The 21,168-nt window shown below is 41.1% G+C and overlaps 1 protein-coding gene across 6 annotated transcripts in view; it reads left to right on the forward strand.

Annotated features, from left to right (window-relative positions):
• Nucleotides 1–21,168, forward strand: part of elovl7a (ELOVL fatty acid elongase 7a) — a 49,712-nt gene that overhangs the window by 20,230 nt on the left and 8,314 nt on the right. For all 6 annotated transcript variants that reach the window (XM_048535451.2, XM_048535460.2, XM_048535469.2 and 3 more), the window contains 5 exons: nucleotides 845–949; nucleotides 1,514–1,704; nucleotides 10,087–10,167; nucleotides 13,749–13,805; nucleotides 16,456–16,561. In XM_048535451.2, the coding sequence (XP_048391408.1) occupies nucleotides 886–949; nucleotides 1,514–1,704; nucleotides 10,087–10,167; nucleotides 13,749–13,805; nucleotides 16,456–16,561 (499 nt within the window). In that variant the 5' untranslated portion in view covers nucleotides 845–885. The remainder of the gene's footprint in view (nucleotides 1–844; nucleotides 950–1,513; nucleotides 1,705–10,086; nucleotides 10,168–13,748; nucleotides 13,806–16,455; nucleotides 16,562–21,168) is intronic.

The following is a 21,168-nucleotide window of genomic DNA, read 5'->3' on the forward strand; positions in this document are numbered from 1 at the left end:
AGCTGTCAAATAAATACACTGGTCCCCATACCACCCCACACCTCAGTAAATAATTCAGGCTCATAGCCCAGTTAGTATCTATCTGTAGAAGCATCACAATAAATCTCTCTGCTTTTTTTTGTTTTCATTTGCTTTCTTTAATAAGATCCACATGTTAACTGGATCTAAATTTCTAAACGAATTAGAAAGAAGGGCATTCCTATGGAATAAGAAGTTGTTATTCACTTTTTAAATGATCTGAGACAGGACCTTTCTTTTTCTAGAGAGGTGGGGAGGTTGCCACTAAACCACAGAACCTCGTTTTAGTTATATCCAGGCATTTAACTAATACCCATTATCATCTGTTCCCCCGTTAACCATAACTATTTCATATTATGAATCTAGAGTTTCACAAAGCACAAATGGTGGTCAAGAATTCACTGAAATGTATTAATAAATGTGTATCAAACCCAAAGTGCTGCTATATTTATATGCCTTAGTACAAGGGCAATTTTTGCTTAAAATGTTTGAGTATGCCATTGTGGCTTTGTCCTTAAATTACTTTTGAAAGAGTCTGCTTATAACTTGAAGTTTTATTCTGAGCTTATTTTTGGGAAAATGCTGCACTGACTGGTTGATATGCATGCAGGAGGGAAAAATGAATTAATCCATAGGACGAATGCTGAATTTATGCCTAAACTCCAGATCCAGTTATTTCTGTCACCACATGAAGCTAGCGTTCACTTCAGTAATGAAAGAAAATCGTAAATCCTTTCATTTTGATATAAATTTAACATTGCAATAACCACCCTCCACCAACTTAATGAATCATATTCATTGGCAATAACTTGTATTTTGCCTACAGGACTGAAGTTTTCCTGAGTAGAATTCTGAACGCAGCTTAAAATGTCCTTCAAAGATCTGACAGCCAGAGCGGTCTTGTTGTATGATGAATGGCTTAAAGATGCAGGTAAGTACCTTTTTCAGGCCATGTCTGAGAAGCACCTGACTTGTTTTAGGCTTTGGGCTTAATGTTAGACCTTTTGAATGCATTGGGGGAGGATGGTGTTTCATAGCAAGTTGGAGAGTTGACGGCAAATGTTGTGTGTGTGTCTCTGTCCCACCCTTATCCTGCTCCTTCCCAAAAACCTAGGCTCAAAGTCCCTGCATCTCTCCTCCCCCCCTCAAACATGATGCTGTTGAGTGATTCCAATCTTTCATGACTGTGATTCTCCAAGTCCTTTAATTACCTTCAGGTTGTTGATGGCATAGAAGTAGTCTTCCAGGATGTTTTGTCAGAATCTTTTAGCAGTAACTTGGGTATTGAGCTTTATATTTTTAAGTGCAATATATGAAATTTTATGTGTTAGCTGAGTGGGCTCAGTAAAAATAAAACTTTTTTTCATACAAAAGGCAAGCCTTAAATATTTACCAAAACTATTTAGATTGAAAGGGTTGGTCTTAATCATTTTAAACGTGGTACAACTTATAGATTGAAGTATAAACTTTAATTAATGCAACTTTTGTTTTGTAGATCCCAGGGTTGAAGACTGGCCATTAATGTCCTCTCCACTCCCACAAACAGTTATCCTTGGAGCCTACATCTACTTTGTAACACATTTTGGGCCAAAACTAATGGAGAACAGGAAACCACTGAATTTGAAGCGAGCAATGATTGTGTACAATTTTTCTATTGTGACCTTTTCAATTTATATGTGTTATGAAGTGAGTAATTCTGCTTGTATTTATGACTTCTATAAAATGTGCATTTATTAGATGATTGTTGAGTAGATTCATTGCTGCCCTTGCACTTGTCAGGTGTGAAGGGACCTGCTTGAGAGGATTAATGTATAAGTCCATATTATGTCATGCGGGAGAACACGTTGCATGTTAGTTTCTATTTTTGTCCATGTCCACGTCCACATCCACTGCAAACTGAGTTCTCCTACTGCTTACTTTTGTAGTACAACATATGTTTACACTCCTGAAAAATTGAAGGGTGCATATTTGAGCCTTCCGCTGTACACTCAATATAGTGATCCTTTTGCATCTTACTGAATCATTTCAAGCACTGATGTCTTTTCTTTCACAGCTGCAAAAACCACCTATTATTGCAGGATCATGGTAAAAGGCAAGTGTGGCACTTAGGGACTATTCTTTTACTTCTGAACTAATTATTTCCATAATTTTCTCCCCCTGCCTCATGTTAGGCTGTCCTTTAGCTTTCTATCCCTCCCATCAATAAAGAGCAAGTGTTCAAAGGTATTGGATTTCCTTCTTGGGGTGTAGGTGTCCTGAACAGTTGTAACACCAGTCACACTGATGTGTTTGCTTGTACTGTCTCGTCCTGAACACTGTCTTTTCAGCTTTCCCGTTTACTTCATGTTGGATTGAGTTAGATGTAGGACTCCTTCATACTTCTGGTGCAAGACATGTACACTGTATCTTGCAAGGACCAGGGTTGTAAACAGTCCTAATGGAACTCTGGGAGTCCTGGATACCACTTCCTGCTTCTGTCTTCTCACTAAACAAGCAAACTCTTCTCTTAGGCTGAAATGATACCTTAACACAAACATCTGGTTTCTTTTCACTCCTGCTTTGCTCCAATAGTTGGACCTGTGTACCCTATATTAGATGAAGTCATTTGCCATTATCTTTGAGCCCCTCCTCTTTGACATTTACATGCTACCCCTCCATAACAAAACATATCACCATAGGGTCAGCTTTGCTGAAATGGAACTACTTTGAGTTGCTCAAACTTCCTGTCATGTTGTCCAACTGCTTAACAAACATCCAGAGGTGAATCAACTTCCTGCAACTCAATCTGTCTAAATCTTCAGTTTCCTGCTATGTATCCCTTTGGTCTCTGTATCCAGGTGGAGTAAACTATTTCTAACAGTGGACATGTTGTGTAATCTTCAGTTTCCAATACCATATCTGGGCTCAATAAGGCTGTACTTCAGCAATTACAAGATTGCCTATCCCTGGATTATCACCAATAAATCCTACCTGTGCCTATCCCAGATTTCATCACTCCCAAATCTGCTGGGCTGACTTCCTTTTCTCCAATGTGCGCAAGACTCGATATATATTGATTGTTGCCTAAAAGCCCTCAATAGGGTATGGCTCTGCTGTAAAAAAAAAATCTCTGCTGCCATCTGTACTTTTTCTTCTCCATCCCTTCAGCCTACAATCTGTAGCCAATTCGTGAGCTGCTGAGTCTTAGTCTCTGGAATATTATCTTTAAATCCAGCCCTTTTTATTTTTAACCCTGTTAAAATAGATCCCTTCAATTAAATGGCTTCACCCACTATTACTTAACATCACAGATGTACAGTATGGAAACAAACCCTTAAGACCAACTCATCTGTGCTGACTAGATATTCAAATTAATTTAGACTCGTTTGGCCCATATCTCCTGTAAAACATTACTATTCATACACCCATCCAAATGCCTTTTATATGTTCTAGTTGTACCAGCTTGCTCCACTTCCTCTGGCAGCTTGTTCCAACATGCACCACTCTCTGGGGGGAAAAAGTTGCTGCTTAGGTCCCTTTTTTATTCTTTCCACTCTCTCCTCGAACCAATGCCCTCTAGTCCAAACAAAAAAACGTTGCTGAAAAAGTTGAGCAAATCTGGCAGCATCTGTGAAGGCGAAAACAGAGTTGACGTTTCCGGTCTGTGGAAGCTGGAACGTGAACTCTGTTTTCTCCTCCTCAGATACTGCCAGACCTGCTGAGCTTTTCCTGAAACTTTGTTTTGGTTCCTGATTTACAGCATCCGCAGTTCTTGCGGCTCTAGTCCATAGATGTGCAGGCTACGTGAATTGGCCATGCTAAGTTGCCTGTAGTGTTCAGGGATGTGTAGATCAGGTGAACTAAATGGGGATGGGTCTGGGTGGGGTGCTCGGAGGGTTGGTGTGGACCTGTTTCCACACTGTATGGATTCTATGAAATGATGGACACCTGTTTCCTGGGGAAAAGACCTTGACTAATCACCCTGTCTATGCCCCTCATGATTTCATTAACTTCTGAGGTTACCCCTCAGTCTCCAAAGCTCTAGGGAAAATAGCCTCAGTATATTCAGCCTCTCCCTAAAGCTCAAACCCTCCAACCCTGGTAACATCCTTGTAAATCTTGTCTGAACTCTTTCAAGTTTCACAACATCTTTTGTTAAAGCAGGGAGGCCAGAATTCAACACAGTATTCAAAAAGTGGCCATTACCAATATTCTGTACAGCTGCAGCATGACCTCCCAACTCCTCTACTGACCAATAAAGGCAAACATACCAAATGTCGTCTTCGCTGTCCTGTCAACTTGTGACTCCACTTTCAAGGAATTATGAACCTGCACTCCAAGGTCTCTTTTTGTTCAGCAACACTCCCCAGGACCTTAACATTAAGAGTATAAATCCTGCCCTGATTTGCTGTTCCAAAATACAGCACCTTAGATTTTTCTAAAGTAAACTATCTCTGCCACTCCTCAGTCTATTGGCCCATCTGATTGAAGTCCCGTTGTACACTGAAGTAATCTGAAGCTCCCCCCACACCTCTAATTTTGATGTCATCTTCAAACTTACTAACCATACCTGCTATATTCACATAAAAATCATTTATGTAAAGGGTTAAAAAGTGGTGGACCAGCACTGATCCTTGAAGTACCCTGTTGTTTGCAGGCCTCCAGTCTGAAAAGCAACCATCCACCACCACCACCCTCTGTCTCCTGCCCTCGAGCCAGTTATGTTTCCAAATGGCTAATTCTTTGTTTTCCATGTGAATTACCCTTGTTAATCAGACTATCATGAGGAATCTTAACCTTACTGAAATCCGTACAGATGACGTTCACCACTGTCTGCCTCCTTCAATCTTTTTTGTCACTTCAAAACAAAACTCAATCAAGTTAGTGAGACGCTATTTCCCATGCACAAAGCCATGTTGGCTATCCCTAAACAGTTCTTACCTTTCAAAATAAAGGTAAATCCTGTCCCTCAGAATGCCTGCCAACAACTAGCCCATCACTGATGTCAGCCTCACCAGTCTGTAGTTCCCCGGCTTTTCCTTACCACCTTGTTTAAGTAACGGCACTATGTTAGTTAACCTCGAGTCTTCCAGCACCTCGCTTGTGACTATCGATGATGTAAGTATCTCAGCAACATGCCCAGTTATTATTTCCCTAGCTTCCCACAAAGTCCCAGGGATTTGTCCACCTTTGTGTTTTAAGATGTCCAGCACATCTCTTCAGTAAAATGGACCCTTGTCAATATTGCCTTTTATTCCATCGTGTTCTCTACTTTCTGTCCCCTCCTCAGTAAATACTGATGCAAAATGCTTGTTTTGTATCACCACCCTCTTCAGTGGTTCCACACATAGGCAGCCTTGTTGATCCCCACGGGGCCCCTTTCTCTTCCTAGTTACTCTTTTGTCCTTTAATGTATTTGCAGAGTCTCCTTGGATTCTTCTTAGCCCTATTTGCCCAAGTGGGCTCATTTCCCCTTTTGGCCTTTTTGCTTCCCTCTTAAGTACACTCCTCCTGCCTTTATACTCTTCTAGGGATTCACTTGATCCGTGCTGTCTCAAGCTCACATACGCTTTCTTCCTTGTCTTGACCAAAACCTCAATTTCTCTAATCACCCAGTATTCTCCACACCTACCAGCCTTGACCTTCACACTAACAGGCATATACTGACTCTGGACTCTCATTATCTCATTTTTGAAGGCTTCCCATTTTCCAGCTGTTCTGCCCCCAATCACTTTAGAAAGTTCTTGCCTAATATCATCCTCTGATTTACAACTTCAGCTTAGTTTTGGACTCCTCTACCCTGGCATAAAGACTTGACAATTCACCCTATCCATGCCTCTTGTGGTTTTATAAACCTCTAAGGTGCCCACCCACAACAGCTTCTGATGCCACAGGGAAAATAGCCACAGTTTATTCAGCCTCTCCCTACAGCTCGAACCTTCTAATCTCAGCAACAAACTTGTAAATCTTTTTTGAACCCCTTCCAATGTAACATCTTTCCTATAGCAGGGAGTCTAGAATTGAATGCAATATTCCAAAAATGGTCTAATCAATGTCCTGTATAGTCACAAAATGGCATCCCACTTCATACTGTGGCCTTTTTTTAATCAGTGGATCGAATGCTGTCTTCGCCATCCTCAAGGAACTATGTATCTGCCCCCAAGGTTTCATTGTTCAGCAGCAACACTCTGCAGGGCCTCAATAGCAAGTGTATTAGTGCTGCCCTGATTTGCCTTTCCAAAATGCAACATGTCACATTTATCCAAATTAAACTCCATCTGCCACTCCTCACCCCATCAACTCATGTGATCAAGGTTCCATTTTACTTGGCATTCATTTCCGTTTTGCTTCCTATGTGTTTTTTGCCTTGAAGACATTGTATAATTGACTTATTGTCACCCCATAGCTCAAAGTTAGTAAGAAAAACTCTTATGTAAAGAGGATGAGTTCACATTAGTTTGCAGTGTAGTCTTTTTGTAGCTTTGAAATAGAGTGCAGTTTTGCTCACTTGCCCATTTTGTTCATTCTCGAAGTGTACAGTATACATTCATGATTTATTGTGCTGTCCTACACTAGCCATGCATCAACCTTGCCAACATGAAAACTCCCCCAAAGAATCAAATTCGTATGTACGTAGTTAGAAAATATTCAGTCATTGCTTGAGTTATATGGAGAGCAAAATTAGGCAAAATACTTTTATTTTGTGTCAAGGGGGTAATTAAATCTATCCAGCATTCAATAGTTGAATATTATGCACAAATTTTCAGTGATAACCAATAAAAGTCGAACATTAATTAAATGATATCCTTGGATTTCTGTATTCTACAAGGATCCAGCCATATTGGCAATCTAAATGTTGTGTTTTTCACCAATAAGGACATGAGAATCTATGCACAAATGAGTCGAGTAAAACATGGGTGAAAGATTTTGAAGAAAGTGGGTCAGAAGAGAATGAGGGATGGTGGACTGAATATATGACAAAGTGGCGAAGGACCTGAGAGGGAAGAATAGCAGTCTAAAAGACCCAGAAGGGTAATAAAGAAGTGAGAGGAGAAGAATTCATGCAGAGAGAAGAAACTGAGATGGGCAAATGCATTGTGTTGAAAATTGAAAAATTGTGATCAGAATCTCTCGTTCTCATCTGCCTACAGTCCAATTTCTGGCAGTCCACTGAACTCTACTACTTTAGGGAAGCAAATCTTTTGCTACAGTTGATTTTTAAAATAAAAAAATCACTCGTGGGATATGGGTGATGCGAGATAGGCTGGCATTTATTTCCTACCCCTAATTGTCCTGAAGAAAGTGGTGGTGGTGCTAGTGGTGGTGAGCTGCAGTATTAAACAGCTGTAAGGAACCCCAGAATGTCGTGAGGATGGGAATGTTAGTATTTTTGACCCAGCAACAGAGAGCACGACAGGGTTGTTCCACATTAGGATGTTGTGTGGCTTGGAGGGAACTTGCAGCAGTGGTGTTCCTCCATATGTGTTGCAGTTGTTCTTGATGGTAGCGGTGAAGAGTTTGGAACATACTGTCAGTTATCTGAGTTATTGTAAAAGGTGGCGCATGGGCTTCTTTAAGCTGGATAACATCCATCTCCTTTCATGGAATTGCACTCATTCAGACAATTGAAGTGTGTTTCATCAAACCCACCACTTTTTTATAGGTGATGTTAATGCATTAGGGAACCAGGAATTGATAATTCTGAGTTTTACATGTATTGTTGTAGCCACAGTATTCATATGGCTGATTCCATTTCTGGTTAAGTTATTTCTCAGAATTTTCAGCAACAATTTGGACTTGATGATATGATTGAATGTCAAGGGGCAATAGTTAGATCTTCCCTTGCTGGAGATGGTTATTATCTGGCATTTGTGTGGTGCGAATGTTACTTGCCACATGTCAGCCCAAGATTGGATATTGTCCAGATATTGCTGCATTTGAACATCAGCAAATAGTTCTACTTTTAACGTGACAGAGACAAGTCAATGAAACTGGTTGGATCTAGGTCCCTTGGAAGACCTGCAGTGATGTCCTGGGACTGAAATGATCTATCTTGCTTTGTGAAAGGATGATCCCGACCAGCAGAGTTTCTCCCTCGTCTCCATTGATTCCAGTTTTCCAAGGCATCCTTGATGGCATGTTCAGTTGAATGCTGTCTTGATGGCAAAGACAAATTTTTTTAGGCCCATCTGTGCAGTTAAGCTCTTTGTCTCTGTTTTTGCCTGGGCTGTAATGAGGTCAGGAACTGAATGAGTTCTGAGGACACTGGACCCAAACCATTAACTCTGATTTCTGTCCAGAGATGCTGCCAGACCTGCTGAGTTTTTCCAGTAATTTTCTGTTTTTGTTTCTCATTCAGCAAGTGCCTCTTAATAACGTTGTTACAGGCCACTTGTAAAAATATGCTGATTTGCAAGCTCTGTTACTCCTGGGATGCCGCTAATTCATGATTTAATCAAAGTCTGAAGTCATGACTTACCTGCCTGTTGGACTTGCGTTATTAGGGAACTCTGACCATGTGTATTTTTTTCAAGTGGGTTATAATGTGCTATCAAGCGATACATGATAAAAGGGCTGCAAGGCTGCAAGTTTTCAACCTGTTGCTAGAATGTGTCAGGACCCATAGGTGTTGCCATGACTTCGTATTGGGCAGTGAATTCAGAGAAAGAGGATCATTTGAGGGAGGGAAACAGAACGGGAGCGAAGAGGGCTAAGAGAACAAGCAAGGGATATGTGGAGGAAGACAGACGAAAGTAAAGGGTGGGAAAATGTTGTTTAAAATTTTTAGTCATGCAACAAATGGTTGTTGCATTCTCAGCTGGTTTGATTTCATGCAGTTTTGAACCTTGACCAATGTGGGTAAGGTACTTGATAAAAGAAATTGCTTTCGTGTGTGACTCAGCAAAATCTTGCAATCTAACCTTTATCTCTACCACTGTACCTTTGCATTGAACTTCGATAAACCCACATCTCCAATCCCCCTCACCCGCGATGTCGTCTTCCGACATTGTTCTCTTCATTTTAAGGAATGAAGAAATGGATGAAACATGCTTGGCATAATCAGAGGCATTGATTTTTTTTTTTGTTCGGTTCCATACTTAACAATTTCAAGTTGCAGAAATATCAGTAAATTTCTCAGTTTGTGCTGTGTATAATTTAATTTCATGTGTTCAGTCACTACAAAGGAATAGCCTTTATGAATCATCATGAAACAGTGTCCCTAACTATTGGACAAAATCACCGGGCCTTGTTTAATATAAAAGGAACTCATGGTTAACGTGCTATTCCTGATTCTGATATTTCATTTTTGTACAAATTAATTCTTGCTAAACATGCAAGTATTTTACACCTGCACAAGTTTATGATCAAGGGCAGTAACTTGGGAATACAGGAAATAAACTTTCTCCCCAGTTGAACCACAAATGCACTCATCCGAGTAGATGTGGCTTACAGCTTTTTGAAGAAGGTAAACCAACCATTTCATCCTGCGTCTTAAGCCTGGAGGCTGCAAACCAACACGAATCTTGTTATGACCCACTTGCTCTTGATAAGCAGGTTATTATCCAACCCCTTAAATAAGGAAATGAAGTAACTTGTGATTATCGAGTGCAAATTGAAGTTAAGATGTGATAAGTTTATGGTGCTCCTGCTGAACTTCAGTGTTTCTTCTTCATCACTCTTAACAGAGATTTAGTTTGAACTTGAAGAATATGGCATTGGAAGTATTTTTGTATGTGCTATGACCTTGTTCCTGAACATTGGTGCTTCAGTTCCATTGTTCCACTTTGAGCCTTGGGTAGCATTCTGTATATTTTTTTTATTACTGCCTTTGGCTTATTCCTTTTTCTGGAGTGTGAAGATATTTGATTCCACAACAGATGTTGATTCTTGGAATGAGAGTAGCTCAGGTCGTGGACTCTTAACTAGCTGGTGGAAATGAGTTCATATCATATGTCAAGGTTGTGCAAGAGTTGAAAATAAATCTCTTGTAACCAAATTCAACAAGGTGTTTTCTTGTCTGAACAGGAACACTTAATACAGTTGGGTTTTTTGGGAAACTTGTAGTGATTAACTTTTCTGGTTCCACAGTTCCTTATGTCTGGCTGGGCCACTGGATATTCATTCCGTTGTGACATTGTTGATTACTCCAGGTCACCTCAAGCCCTCAGGGTAAGTATATGTTCAACTGCCGTGTATATTTTAACTTAATCTGTCAGCCAGTCTTCAATGCTGTGGGGGTCGGTAGGGAGTAAAGGTTCCTGGATAATAAAACGTGAGGCTGGATGAACACAGCAGGCCCAGCAACATCTCGGGGGCAGCTTTTGTGCTCCTGAGATGCTGCTGGCCCTGCTGTGTTCATCCAGCCTCACATTTTATTATCTTGGATTCTCCAGCATCTGCAGTTCCCATAATCAGTAAAGGTTCCTGACTGACTGTGCCAGATAAACAACTTTGCACTGTAACAACTCCAAGTTATTTTGACTGAACTGTGTGTAGAAGTCCAGTCTATGTACTCAAATTTCAGGCCTATCACTTCCTTGAATCTGCTCTGCAAATGTCGTGGTTGATCTGTTTGCAATCTCAAAACTACGTTCTTGCCCACTCTGATTTAACTGCCATTCCCTTGCTTTCCAAATCAATTTCTTGAAAAGCATCCAAAGATTTCGCTCAACAGCAAAGTTGCTGGAAAAGCTCAGCAGGTCTGGCAGCATTTGTGAAGGAAAAATCATCAGATTTGGTGTTTTGGGTCCTGTGACCCTTCCTCAGAACCCTTTTGAGGAAGGATCACCAGAACTGAAACATTAACTGATTTTTCCTTCACAGATGCTGCCAAACCTGCTGAGCTTTTCCAGCAACTTTGCTTTTGCTCCTGATTTACAGCATCTGCAATTCTTTTGGTTTTTTTATGAAGATTCTGGTCCTCCCATAGAGGGGAGGGGAGAGTAGGGGCAAGTCTCAGCCTCTCCTCAGTTCAAACTCTCCAGTCGTGGCCATAGCCCTGGAAATCGCTTCTGAAGCCCCTCTAATTTTATTAATATCCTTCCTGAGCAGGATGACGAGAACTGGGCATTCTAAAGATTCTCAAGCCTCAAATTTCTACTAATTTCTTGATTAAATGGTGACCCTTTATTTTTAAACAGTGACCTCCTAGCTCTAGACTCTCCGACTGGAGAAAGATCCTTTCTGCCTCTACCCTGTCAAGACCCCTCAATCCTTCATGTTTCAATCAACTCATTTCTTACTCTTCTATAATTCAGTGATGTAAACCAATCTATTTGACCTTTCCACATAACCCATCCATTCTTCCTCTAGTAAAGCTTCCCTGGACTACTTACAATATATTTGCATTCTTCCTTAAATAAACAGACCAGTGTTGTTCCCCAGTGCTTTGTATAATTGAAGCATAACCTAACAACATTTTGTGTTTAAATATCCCTTGTCATTTAAAAAAAAACACAGGTATTCTATTATTTATTTTCTTGAGTATTTGCTGTCCCTGTGCACTTGCCTTATGTAATTCATGCATTAGGATTGGGAGGCATGTGTGGTATTGTTGCTGGATTAGTAAAACAGACCCAATTAAATTTCTGGGCACCTGAATCCTTCCATAGCGAAATTAAATTTGTGCAGAACTACTCATCCCTCAGCCGTGCTGGGGTCTACCTACAACAAATGGGTTGCAGCAGTTCAAGAGCACAGCTCCCCATCTTCTCAAGGACAACTAGAGATGAGTAATATTTGTAAGTCCAGCCAACATGACGCACATACTGCGAATCAGTAGCAGTAAAAATTCTGCATCCCAGAGGTCTGCAATCTCATCGTTTAGATAAGTTTTGTTTAATTCTCCTAGCAGAAGTGTGATTTCATTTTCCTGAAGTATTATACCCTGTTCTCAGATTTGCTCACTCACTTGACCAATAGCATTTTTTAGCCACCATATTTCCTCTTGACAGCTTGCTCTCCTACCTATCTTTCTCATCAATCCTTTCATCCAAATGAGTTGCATAATGTGAACAGATGGTATTCCACACCAATTTCTGTGGTACACCACTTGTTGCATTCTGCGAAGCTGAAGAACGCCAGTTTTATACCTATTTTCTGCTTCCTCTTAGGCAGCCAATTGTCAATCCAAGCCCATGTAGCTCACTGTGTAGAATGTAGCATTACTTTCTGCAGTTACCTTCATGGCACTTTTATCAAATGCCCTCTGGAAATTCAAGTGCAGTTCATCCACCAGTTTCCCTTCAAGGAAATAATGTGCTACGGATAAAGAACTCCAATTGTTTGGCTAAACATGATTTGTCCTTCTCAAAACTATGTTGACTTTCCCTGATTACCTTGAAGTTAGCCAAGTGCCCAACGATAAAATTTAATAGTTTCTAACTCTTTCCCATGATGCATCTTAAGTTAACTTGCCTTGTGCAGTTAGCTAAAAAGCATCATGTTTTCTTGCACACAGCTGGTATTAATATTTTTTTGGGAGGAACTAACTGCTGAGAAGTACAAGAAACAGATTGATCAAATTTAAAAACTTTCCTCTAATTAGGCATAAATCTCAATTTTTAAATGTTTTGGCCATCTCTGATTGCTGGGTGAAAGTCTTGGAAGTCCATTTCTTAACCTCTAAATGTGTCCACAGCACACGAGTATTTCTGATTGCCATATTCAAGGGTAATTGGTGATGAGCAACAAATCTGTGATATCCATATCCAATGAATGAATAGCAACATGTGTGTGTTACTTCTACAGGGGGGAAAAAAAATGCTTTAGCAAATTTAAGATGGTAAATGTTTCTTTATCGCAAGGATTTTTCATCTCAAATTGTTGTTGGAAACAAATGCAATTGGGAGTTATTCCTATCATGTGCATTATTTTCTGCTTCTCCATAATCTGGTGATCCAAGCTAGCTTTTCCTTTTTATTCAATGTCTCAAAACAAAATGGTGGAGCCCTAGTGTGCCCTTTAAGTGATGAATGATTTGCATGCATTCTTTGAAGACATAGATGTTCAACTGCTCCATCAAAATTTTCTCTTAACCACAAACATTAAAACAGATGCTTCAGTTTATTTTCTTTACTGTTTTAGGACTTCTATTAAATTTATTCACCAGGATGAGGCCTCACTGGCAAGGCCACATTTAGTGTCTGGCCTTGATGGCCCAGAGACAATTGTAGGCTATTCGCATACAATAATTGTGACTGCATTACACTTTCTCTTTCCCCTAGTGATTTATTTTAGACTGAAGAATATGAAAAATGCTGTATAAATTCTGAGATAGTAAGAAATGCAGATGCTGGAGGAACACAACAGGCCAGGCAGCATCAGAGGAGCAGGAAAGTTGCTCTTTCTGGTCAAGAACTTTGTCGTTAGGCCAATTTTAATATCTCCCCACCCCCAGCCTCATCGCATGTCCAACCCTCCCTCTCATCCCCGCCCCCTTGACTTGACACAACCTGTCCATATCCTTCCCACCAACCAATCCCCACCACTCCCTACCTGCATTCACCTATCACCATCCTACCTAACTTCCCCAGCCCTAACCCACCTCTATTTATTTCTGAGCTCCCTTTCTCCTCCCCATTTCTGAAAAAGGGACCTGACCCAAAACGCCAACTTTGCTGCTGCTCCTCTGCTGCTGGCCTGCTGTGTTCCTCTAGCTCTGCACTGTGTTATATCTGTATAATATCTTTTTGGGGGGAGAAAAGTAGTTGGGCTGCACTTTAACAATGTATTGATATTTCTTGTCTTAGATGGCCTGGACTTGCTGGCTGTTTTACATTTCAAAGTTTATTGAATTATCAGACACTGTAAGTATCATGGGAGCAAATTAGAAACTGTTTGTCTGTTGATATTGCCACTTCAGATCCTTTTAAAAGATGTTAACCTTGTAGATATCAATCTTGCAGCATAATGTATTCTAAGAAAGATGCCTTAAATTTAATGGCTATTACAATAAAACTGTCTTGTTCCCTGAGCTGTAACTCAGTTACAGGATCATTCTGATCACATTTTGCGGCACACAGTTTATTGGATGAGGTTTTGCAAGGGCAGCATTTGAAATGCTATGTTCCTTTCTCTGTCCCCAAAATAGAACATAAAATAAATGTTGAATTTGTACTGATTCAGGAAATATAACTTCATATTCCATAAAGATTTGCAACAATTAGACTGTTACTGCCAGTCTTTCCCCATATGTGGAACAATATTGATGCTGTTGGCTGTTGTGCTAAGCTGTCTCTGGTGGTCCTCAGCATCACACAATCTCTGTCTTTAGTGAATTCCATTCAACCCATTAGTACAAAATAGCTGTCTTTGTAGAAGCCATCAATTTTAGCAGTGATCCTAAAAATATTCTGGCAGTAATGTTGAGAACATACTCAAGAACTTGCCCTGCCTCGAGTTAAGCTGTTTCAGAACATCTGCAACACTGGCCTCTGTATGTCTATGTAGAAAATTGCTGCATGTGTTCAGGACATAGGTAGGCAACCCAGCCAAGTGCCACCCCATCAATCCTTGATTGTCAGCACTGGAAATTCCTCTTTTAGTTTTCTATCAAGTGGCACTTGCTCAGTAGTAACCTGCTGGCTGAGTTTAGTTTGGATTCTGCCAGTGCCACTCAACTGTTAACTTCATTACAGCCTTAGCTCAAACATAGATAAGAGTGGTGAGAGTGACTGCCCTTGATATCAAGGCCACATTTGACAGTTTGGTACCGAGGAGTCTAGCAAAACAATTGGAATGTGGGAACAAAGCACTCCACAAGTTTTGGGGCATATCTCCCGAAAAGGAAGATGGTTGTAATTGTTGTAGGTTAGTCAGCTCGACCCCAGGTGTTCCCCTCTATCGTCTATCCATCTCTTTTTTTTTTAAAAAGCCCAGAGGGATGTGGGAATCTGGAATTCTGCCTTGAAGGATGGTGGAGGCAGAAACCCCAATAGCGTCTGAATAGTGTTGATGAGTAATTGTCTGCCAAGGCTAAAGGCCAAGTACTGAAAAATAGGATTAGAATGGTTAGGTAGTTCATAACTAGTGCAGATGTGATATGTCAAAATTCTTGTTTCATGCTGGAAAATTCTGACTTCTACTCAACTTCTTTTACTGACCTTGGGTAGAGGGAAGGTCATTATTAGGGGATGTTCATTGTGCAGTCATCAACGTTCAGCACCATTCATCACTCCTCAGATATTGAAACAAACCGTATCCAAATGCGGCAAGAATTGGTTAAAATCGATGCTTCAGCTGACATCTCCAAAAAGAGGTTGTGTGGCATTATCATTGCTGAGCTCCCCCACTGACAGCATCCTGGGAATTCATGTTTTCCAGAAACTGAACTAGATTAACCATATAAATAGTGGTCACAACAGGTCAGAAGCTAGGATTCCTGCAGTGAAAAACTCACCCCTTCTCTCCCCAAGACTTGTCACAGTATTTGGAAGGCTCAAGTCAGAAGTGCGATGGAATACTCCTTGCTGGCTGGATGGGTGCAGCTGTAACAACACTGGAAGCTTGATAGCATCCAGGACTAAACAGTCAGCCTGAATGGTATTACTTGCACAAACATCCACTTTCTGAACCACTGACTACCCAGTAGTAGCAATGTGTACCATTTGCGGGATACCTTGCAAAATTTACCAACTCATCTTAGAAAAAAAACCTACCAAACACACAATTGCAATCACCCAGATGGGCCAAGGCAACAAATGCAGGTGATGGCTTTCTCATCTAAGTTTTCCCTTTCACGCTTAGCATCCTGACTTGGAAGTATGTTGCTGTTCTTTCAGTTTTGCTGGGTACAAATCCTGGGATACTCTCCCTAAGGGCATTGTGGGTGCGGTCCACCTACGTCAAGTGGACTGCTGTGGTTCACAGAGGCATCTCACCACCTTCTGAAGGAAGCCAAGGGTAGGCAAGAAGTGCTGGCTCAGCCAGAGAAGCCCACGTTGCATGAATACATTTTTAAAACTTCCTTGTTGAAGTTAATTTGAATCTGTTCCCCACAGTTGTTCTCAAATGTTGCTGCACAATAGATCATCAAAATCTAAACTGAATTACAGGAGTGACGTTGGGTTTTCCTTTTGAGTCTTTCAGAATGGTTTACTGTTACCTACTGGAAGATAACAGACAATAAATGCTGGTCTTGCAACTGACATGCCCCTGGACTGATTAGTGTGAAATTGCATTGTTGTGCAGGCAATTCACAACAAGTGACAACTTGTGAAAGCTTTTTTTCCTTTACAGATTCATTTCACAACTGTTCATGTACAATTGAAAATGCCTTCCCACCTTAAACTCCTCACTAAGAACTATTTTGTTTAGGCTGAAATAATTATCTTGCTATTAAAGTCCAATTCGTTTATGAAAAAAAAATTTGGTTTTCAAAGTAATAGTGCTTTAAAAACCGGCAAACATTTCAAAATAACTCACCTTGTGATGGGTTTTTCCTATTTTCCCACACAGATTTTCTTTGTGCTTCGAAAGAAGAACAGCCAAGTAACATTTCTTCATGTCTATCACCACACCATCATGTCTTTCACATGGTGGTTTGGAGTCAAATTTGCTCCAGGTAAACTTGTTGACCTCCCTAATTCATCATTGTTTTATTGCATTATGAACCCACAAACTGTGAAATTTTGTTCTATTTTGAGTTCTACTTTGAGTATCTGGCTCACTACAATTTTTGATCTGGTGCTGCATATTTATGGAAAGTAACCACTATCTTGCTCCGCGTCAATACCACATGCAGGCCATTCAATCGTGCACTGACTATTTGTCCTGTTGCTCTTAATGAAAGCAATGCACACTGACACTGTACATTGAAGTTGTGCTTGATGCCATTATATTAATCAATCTGTTAATTTCCTTGGCTTTTTGGAATATTTTGGAATATTTAGTTAAGACTTTGTTTCATTAGTAGCCAAATCCTATAGGGGAGTGGGAGGCCTAGTGTTGTTATCTCTGGGTTAACAGTCCAGTGATTTAGATAATGTTCTGGGGATCCAGGTTCAAACCCTACCATGGCCGTTGGTGAAATTTGAATTCCATAAATATCTGAAATTAGAGTCTAATATGACAATGTTGATCGTTGGAGAAAAACCCGTTTAGTTCAGTAATGCTCTTTGAAGGAAGCAAACTGCAATCCTTACCTGATCTGGCCTACATGTGACTCCAGACTCTCAGCAATGTGAGATAACAAGGTGTGGATTTGGATGAGCACAGCAGGCCAAGCAGGAAATCTGACGTTTTGGGCCTAGAGCCTCCTTCAGACCCTCCTCCGTAGTAATGCGGTCTTAACTGCCCTCTGGGCAATCTGAGATGGCAAGAAATGCTGATTGGCCAGTGATGCCCTCAACCTGTGAATGAATAAAGAGAAAAAAGAAGTCCCTCCTTAGAACAAATATGCTTTTTATCCTCCACTTGAGGAGGTCAAAAACAGATTGGCTGACCACTTTACATTTTATCTCTTCATTCAGTTGCAGTCTTGACTCCCAAGCTTCTGTTTGCTTTCACTTTCTGACTTTGTCGTCTGCCTCCAGTTGTATTCTAGTGAAGCTCAACATAAGCTTGAGAAACAAGTACCTTACCTTGATTTAGGCATTCTATAGTACTCTTGGGTGAGGATTGAGAGCAACATTTTCAGAATATTTCTGTCTGCATAATTCACTTTCTCTTTATGCACCAAACCAAAATCCTCTTCATACATATCAAGATGATAGCCTAGATAGTAACCTACTCTTATTTAGAGGCAAGTGTAAGATCCTGTGTTTGAGGTAATTCGATTGGTTACATTACTTGGCGTTGAGTAAACATGCTTTATTCACTACAGTTCAAATTAAAAGCAAAAGAAGAATTGGTCTAACTTTAACTCTATTGGAAAATTTAACACAATGATAGATTATTTAACTACTAACCAGCAACTGTTCCAGTATAGTAACAGCCTTTAAACAAACCCTTGGCAAAGGTTAAGTCAGTAAAATAGATTCTCTCAAGCAGTTCTGGCAAAGAGAGGGAGCAAACTTGACCTTTGGGGCTGTAGCAGAGAGATGAGTACAGCTTCCGTAACCAACTTCGAAATCCCAACAACTACTGAAAGCTAAACTAACACGCTGGTTCTGTGGGAATCTGACTCCACCCATTCATACTGCTTCTTTGTTCCAAATTGGAGGGGGAAGTGAGGGGGCTCCCAAGGCGCCGCTAGCTGTTTACTTTATTGGCTCAAAATTTCTCTCTCAAACACAAAACCAGGACAGAATATACCTCTTAAAGTCATAAAAGCATCATACCTTGTTTGGCAGTTATTCATCATTGTTTTTCCCACCACCCCTTTACTTTCCCGTTGCCACTCCATTGAGCCTTGCATCAGCACCATGTTTTGTCACTTAATTTCTTCTGCCTCTCACCCTACACTCCCTCCTTGGCTTCAAGGGTGCAGCTTGCAACAATGTCTTCACCAAGATCGTGTTCATTTTAAGAGAGTGGAGAAAATCTGGGAAGAGCTGAAGACAGCCACAATCGCATGCTGTGAAGAAACCATTGGTTACGAGACCAGGAAAAGTCAAGACCTGGTTGAAATGAGAGTGACTACAACATCGAAGAGCTCATTGACAAGGAGAACTTCCTATGGGTGGCAAAACAACACCAACACAGCAAAGAACTGAGACAGCAAAGGTGGTGTTCCAAAGAAGAACCAGGAAGATTAAAATCCAGTGGTGGACTGAGGCAAAGGAGCTGCAACTCCTTGTTGACAAGCACAACACCTAGGTTTTCCTCAGAGTGGTACCAAGACAATATATGGACCCAACACCTTTGGCCTCATACTGGTACAGAACAAGGATAGGACCCTTTTTGAGAGACAGAAAACATCAACTTCTGGGGGAGAGAACCCTTCAAAGATCTCCCTCACAACAGACATCAATGAGGGCATGTTTGAGGAAATCCCCAACTCCCCATCAAAGATGATCTCTGACTCACACGCTGGTGTGTCAGAAGTTGAAGCTGCTATTTGACACGTGAAGAATGGGAACAGCTGCAGTATTCCAGCAGAGATTTTCTAATTTGGAGGAGCAGAGCTGATCCTTCACATCTGTCAACTCTTCCAGGAAATCTGGGACAAAGAGGAAATCCCTGTCAATTTCAGGGATGCAGCCATCACGTTTTTCGTCAAAAAAGGAGACAAAGTGGACTGATGATTAGTGGAATCTCCCGACTTCACATCCACCAGAATGATCATCGCTCGAATCTTCGCTGGGTATCTCTCCCAGTCTCTGAGGAAATCCTTCCTGAAAGCCAGTCTTACAACCAAATTGTCGAACTAAGGGTATCATTTCAGTGCTTGGCAACTCCAAAGGAACTGCCAGGAACACCAACCATGCAACATGGCCCTCATTGACCTGACCAAGGCTTTTGACTCAAGTCAATTGTGAAGTGCTGTAGAAGACCCTGTCAAAATGCCAGCTGGTCAGTGAAATTATCAACCCCTGCCATCTCCTGCAAGCCACATTGGTCTAAGTCCTTGCTGACTGTAATATGACAGCAATCTTTGAGGTCAGGCAGGGATGTGTCATCGCCACCATCATTTCTTTTTCCTCTATCTTCGTCACCTCCATTATTCTTGTCCAAACCAAGTTTCATAGCTGTATGGACATTGGAAACATTTTCCAATCATCCTGTAGACTGCCTCAACCAGTTGAAATTCAAGAAGAAAAGAAAATTGACCTAGATTGTGGGACTTTGGTCTGTGGATGGCTCTGTCACTTCGCTCAGAAGAGAATCCTCCAGTCTTAATGCATACTGAAGAATTGGTCTTAGCCTCAACCTTAAGACTTGAACTCTTTACCAACCTCTCCTTCTAGTTCCAGTATTTGTCCATTATGTTCAACTGAGAAATACTCCAAACTTGGAGCGTTTCCCTTAACTGGGAAGCTAACTCTCATCTACGACTGATATAGCAGTGCCAGTGTCGAACTGGGGTGGACAAAATCAGAAGTCCCACCCCACATTGTTATAGTCCAATAGATCTATTTGAAATCTCAAATTTTTGGAATGCTGCTCCTTTGCTAGGTGCAGTGTCATGCCAAGGAGAGAACCATAGATGCTGAGGAAATGAGGGGAACAAATGGCCATGTTTTGGACTGCATACATGTTACCAGAGGGCTGTTTGTAGCCTTAAAGTGCATTAAGGTGCATAAATCCCCTGCGTCCAATCAGGTCCACCCTTGACATTGTGGGAGGTTAGGTGGAAAAAATTGCAGAGGCCCTTGCTACGGTTATTGTTCCATCTTCAGCGACTGGTGAAGTTCCGGAAGACTGGAAGGTAGCTAATGTTGTTCCTTTGTTTGAGAAAGGTAGGAAAGACAAGCCAGGGAACTACAGGCCAGTGAGCCTGACATCAGTGGCAGACAGGTTATTGGAGAGGATACTGAGGGACATGATCAATTGACATTTGGATTGTCAAGGTTTGATGAGGGATAGTCAGCATGGATTTGTGCGCAGCAAGTCATGTCTGACCAATCTTTCAGAGTTTTTTGAAGAAGTAACCAAGAGGATGGATGAGGGTAGGGCAGTGGATGTTGTCTATATGGACTTTAATAAGGTCTTTGACAAGGTCCCACAAGGCAGGCTAGTCTTGAAGGTTAGATTGCATAGGATCCGGGGAGAGCTCGCTAATTGGATTCGAAATTCGACTCACTGGTAAGAAGCAGACGGTGATGGTTGAAGGTTGTCGGACTGGACACCTGTGACAAGTGATGTGGTGTAGGGGTCATTGTTATTTACTTAAATGATCTGGATGTGTATGTACAAGGCATGAATAGTATGGTTGCAGATAATACAAAATTAGGTGCCATTGATAGTGAAGAAGTTAACAAAAATGAGAGGAATCTTGATCAGATGGGAAAGTGGGCTGAGGACTGGCAAATGCAATTCAATTCGGATAAGTGTTGCGTTTTGGAAAGTAAAACCAAGGTAGGACTTCTACAGTAGATGGTGAGGCCCTGATGAGTGTTGTGGAACAGGGAGACCTAGGAGTACAAGTACGTAGTTCATTGAAACAGGGTCACCGGTGGATAGGTTGGTGAAGAAGGCATTGAGCATGCTGGCCTTCATTGGTCAAGGTGTTGAGAATGGGAGTTGGGATGTTATGTTACAGTTGTACAAGTCATTGGTGAGAAGCAG

Source organism: Stegostoma tigrinum, chromosome 1 (assembly GCF_030684315.1).
Source record: "Stegostoma tigrinum isolate sSteTig4 chromosome 1, sSteTig4.hap1, whole genome shotgun sequence".
NCBI lineage: Eukaryota > Metazoa > Chordata > Chondrichthyes > Orectolobiformes > Stegostomatidae > Stegostoma > Stegostoma tigrinum.